General features: G+C 63.1%; 1 protein-coding gene across 1 annotated transcript; it reads right to left on the reverse strand.

Moving 5' to 3' along the window:
* Nucleotides 1-3229: 3229 nt before the first annotated feature.
* MNEG_15341 (hypothetical protein) lies at nucleotides 3230-3409 on the reverse strand (the record flags this gene model as incomplete). Its single annotated transcript, XM_014036188.1, has 1 exon — nucleotides 3230-3409. A coding segment is annotated over one exon (180 nt), but the record flags the coding sequence as incomplete, so codon positions are not given.
* Between the last annotated feature and the right edge of the window lie 11 nt (nucleotides 3410-3420).

Here is a 3420-nt window from a genome sequence, read left to right on the forward strand (position 1 = left end):
CAGGTGGTGGTGGATAGGAGGGCTGGCTGCATGTTTGGGGGATGGGGGTGGAGAGTGCTGGCTGGCTGGCTGGCTGGCTGGCGGGTTGAGTGCGGGAGAGAAGGGCTCTGAAGGTGGCAAAAGACTCTCCACCACGTGACGGAGAGGAGGGCTCTGAAGGTGGCAAAAGACTCTCCACCACGTGACGGAGAGGAGGGCTCTGAAGGTGGCAAAAGACTCTCCGCCACGTGACAGGGAGAACAGGTAACCACATTACTGCCGTCCACGCACATCCCTTTATCCATGGATATCAGGTGAGTTTCAAAACCACGAGCCCCCAGTCGCCCCCCCACGCACCTGCGCGTCGACGATGGCCTGCAGCGGTGCGCCGCCCGCGGCGCCGCTGGCGGCGAAGAAGGCGGCGGCGGCGCGCTTCACGCTGTCATCACCCTGGTAGGGCGCGGCGCTGATGAGGGTGACGAAAGTGTGTTCCACGGCGGTGGGGTGAGGGGTTGGTGGGGCAGTGAGTGGTGAGGGGTGAGTGCAAGCTGGTGCGGCTTGGGGTGGGGGAAGGTTGGTGGTGGGCTTGCGGGTGGGATGATGATGTGGCAAAAAATTGCTGCAACATGCAACAAGGGGCACGCAATCATCCCCAACCATTTGTCATGCGGTGCGTCCTCCACGACAAATGAGAGGGGACGATGCCAGCAAAACCAGTGCCATCCAAGAACAGGGCTGCACACGGACCACGATGCCGCAATACACATCAGACACTCGCAACCGCCGCGCCCGCTTGCACACCTTCCGGTGCCAATGGTGCCAAAGATGCCCCCGCCGCCAGCGCCGAAGCGGTCTGGCCCGTGCTGCTTCGCGCCCTCGGGGCGCGGGTGGGGCGTAGTGCCTGTGGGGCGGGGAGGGGCAGGAAAACTTGCGTGTGTGTGAGAGGAGGGGTGTGGGAGGGGGAGCAGCGGCTTCAATGTGCACACAGGGAGAAAAACAATTCTTCGTGGGCCTCGTGGGACAAAAAGCTGACGGCTCATTAGGTGGAATCAAGGACGGAGGGTGGGGAAAGCTTTGGATTGGTTGAAATTTGGGAGGGCGGCGGTGCAACGCGAAGCACGATTTTGAGGCAGCGAGGGGGCGGGGTGCAATGCGGTGTGGATAGCCTGCGGCGGGCAGGTGGAAACACGGAGGGCAGCCACGGGACCAGGGTCTGCTGCACAGTACAGATCGCATCCAGCAGGTGCGGTGTGCGGCTGCTCCAACGTGAGGGTGGCCACAGGTGATAATTGCGAGACGCTGTGCGCGTGGCTGGTGCAGGTGCGTGGGCGATCTGTGGCAAACTCACCAGCCCCAGCCAATGGCGCCTATACAATTGATCGGGCTTGTGCACTGCAACGCCCAACCCCTGCCCTATTCCTGACCACCCGCGCAGTCGACAGAGGTTCAGGTATTGCACACCGCCAACACCCAGGCCGCCGCCTTCTAGCAAAGCCCCACTGCAAAGTTTGAACCCCCCCACACTCACTCCAAGCAGATGCACAACAGCCAAGAACTGCTTGCACACGCCTTGTCCCAACCCCATGCGCGCGCGTGCCCCGCGTATAATCTCAATACTGCTTCCCTGCTGCGCCCACTCACACCCGTCCCTTGCGCCCGGCCGCACTATCACCGCCTGTTTCTGCACAAGCGTGCTCCCCTGAACCCCCCCTTCAGCCCAATCCCCCGGCCCGCCCTCCAGCCCACCCCGAGTAGGCACCATCCTCGCACCCGTGTACTGCTTCTTGTCCCCGGCCACCGCCTCGCTGGCGGTGGCGGTGTCCTGGCCCCTCTCAGCCTTGGCCTGGTCTGTGACCGCCTGGTCGTCCGCAGCAGAGGAGGCCGGAGCCGGCTTGGCGTGATACACCTTGGGGTTGTGTGTGTGTGTGTGTTGGTGTGTGTGTGTGTGTGTTGATGTGTGCGTGTGGGAGTGTGTGTGTGCGTATGTGTGTATGCCTGCGAGTGTGTAGATGCTGTGTGGGAGCATGTGTGTGTGTGTGGGGGGGGGAGGGGGGTTCGGAAGAAATGTAGGTTTAGGAAGGAACGGGCACGAGGAAATCGCAATGTTAGTACGTGAGATGCCGCGGCACCGCCATGATGCACCCTGTGACATGTGTCTTGATGGTGGGCGCTGCGCGCTTTACTTGGTGGTCAGCGCAACACCACCCCATGTGGTTCCCGCCAGCGCGAGCCACAGGGACGGGGTCGCGTGGAAGCAATTCTACAGGCGACCCTGCCCTTGCGGCCCGCGTGGAGCAAGCGCCGACGCGCCTCCCGGCACAGCAAAGCATCCACGTGCCACCAGGGGCGATCCCACATCCGCGCGGCTGTTGCCATATTAAAGGCACAAGCCTGCATCCAGCGCGGTTCTCTCCCCCGGCCCATCGCTGGGTACCCGCGTTCCCTCCTGTCTTGCTTGGCCAGCCCCCCCCACACACACACACACCTTCGATAGGGGCTTGACCAACCAGTTCTACAGCATTCAGATGCCACGCCCTGGCGCAGCCAAAGTCATCGCATCACTGCCAGGCGACGCAATCAGCTCGTTGAGACACCCTCCCCAGCCAGGCAAAGTATGCCTTTGTACGTATCTCCCACAAAACCCCAAGACCCCACCCTACACACGTTGCCCTGGGACCCCTGGGTTCCCCCCCCTTGTCGCCCAGAAATCACAAGGCCATCGCCACCACGCCGCGGTTCGCAACACATAGCGCGAGTGCTGCGGAGGGTGATGTCAACACTCGGCCTGACTGTTGCAAGATTCGGGCGTCTGGTGACGCTTGCAATGAAAAACGGCCACGCACCTCTCCCTCGTAGATGCGCTTCTGCTGGGAGTCCTCCAGGTGGCGGGAGCGCTCCACGTTGCTCGTCACGTCCTGGGGGGCCGCCGTCTCACCCTTTTGGTGTTGCGTGAGCGTCGGCGTGTGCAGGGTGGGTGGGGGGAGACGGACGATGTGGGCGGGTCAACTGGGGTGTGTAAGCACAGGTGGCAGGTGCCAAAAGAATGGGGTGATACGGAGGGTAGACGCACGCGCCACTTGGGCGAAGGATGCAGAACATCCTCAGCACCACCATAATGCCATCCACCATCCACCCAGCTGCGCGCCCCAGAACCACAGGCAACACAAGCTCCAACCCATCCAGACAGTCACACCCGACTCCCGCCCCGTCACCGACCCTTGACAATAGCAGCAGCCCCCTCGTTCCCCACCTGCGTGTCCACCCAGGGCGCCTTGCCGCCGCCAACCTTCAACTCCTCCCAACCCCGCCGCAGGGCCGGGCCCACCCCTGGGTCTGTGTCGCCCCCGCTGCCCGCCGTCGGCCCCTCGCGCTTCACGAACGCATCGTCCTGCTTCTCGGTGGCATGGAGGTACGGGTTGGCCACAGGGTCCTGGCCATCAG

This window comes from Monoraphidium neglectum, assembly GCF_000611645.1.
Source record: "Monoraphidium neglectum strain SAG 48.87 unplaced genomic scaffold scaffold05243, whole genome shotgun sequence".
Classification (NCBI taxonomy): domain Eukaryota; kingdom Viridiplantae; phylum Chlorophyta; class Chlorophyceae; order Sphaeropleales; family Selenastraceae; genus Monoraphidium; species Monoraphidium neglectum.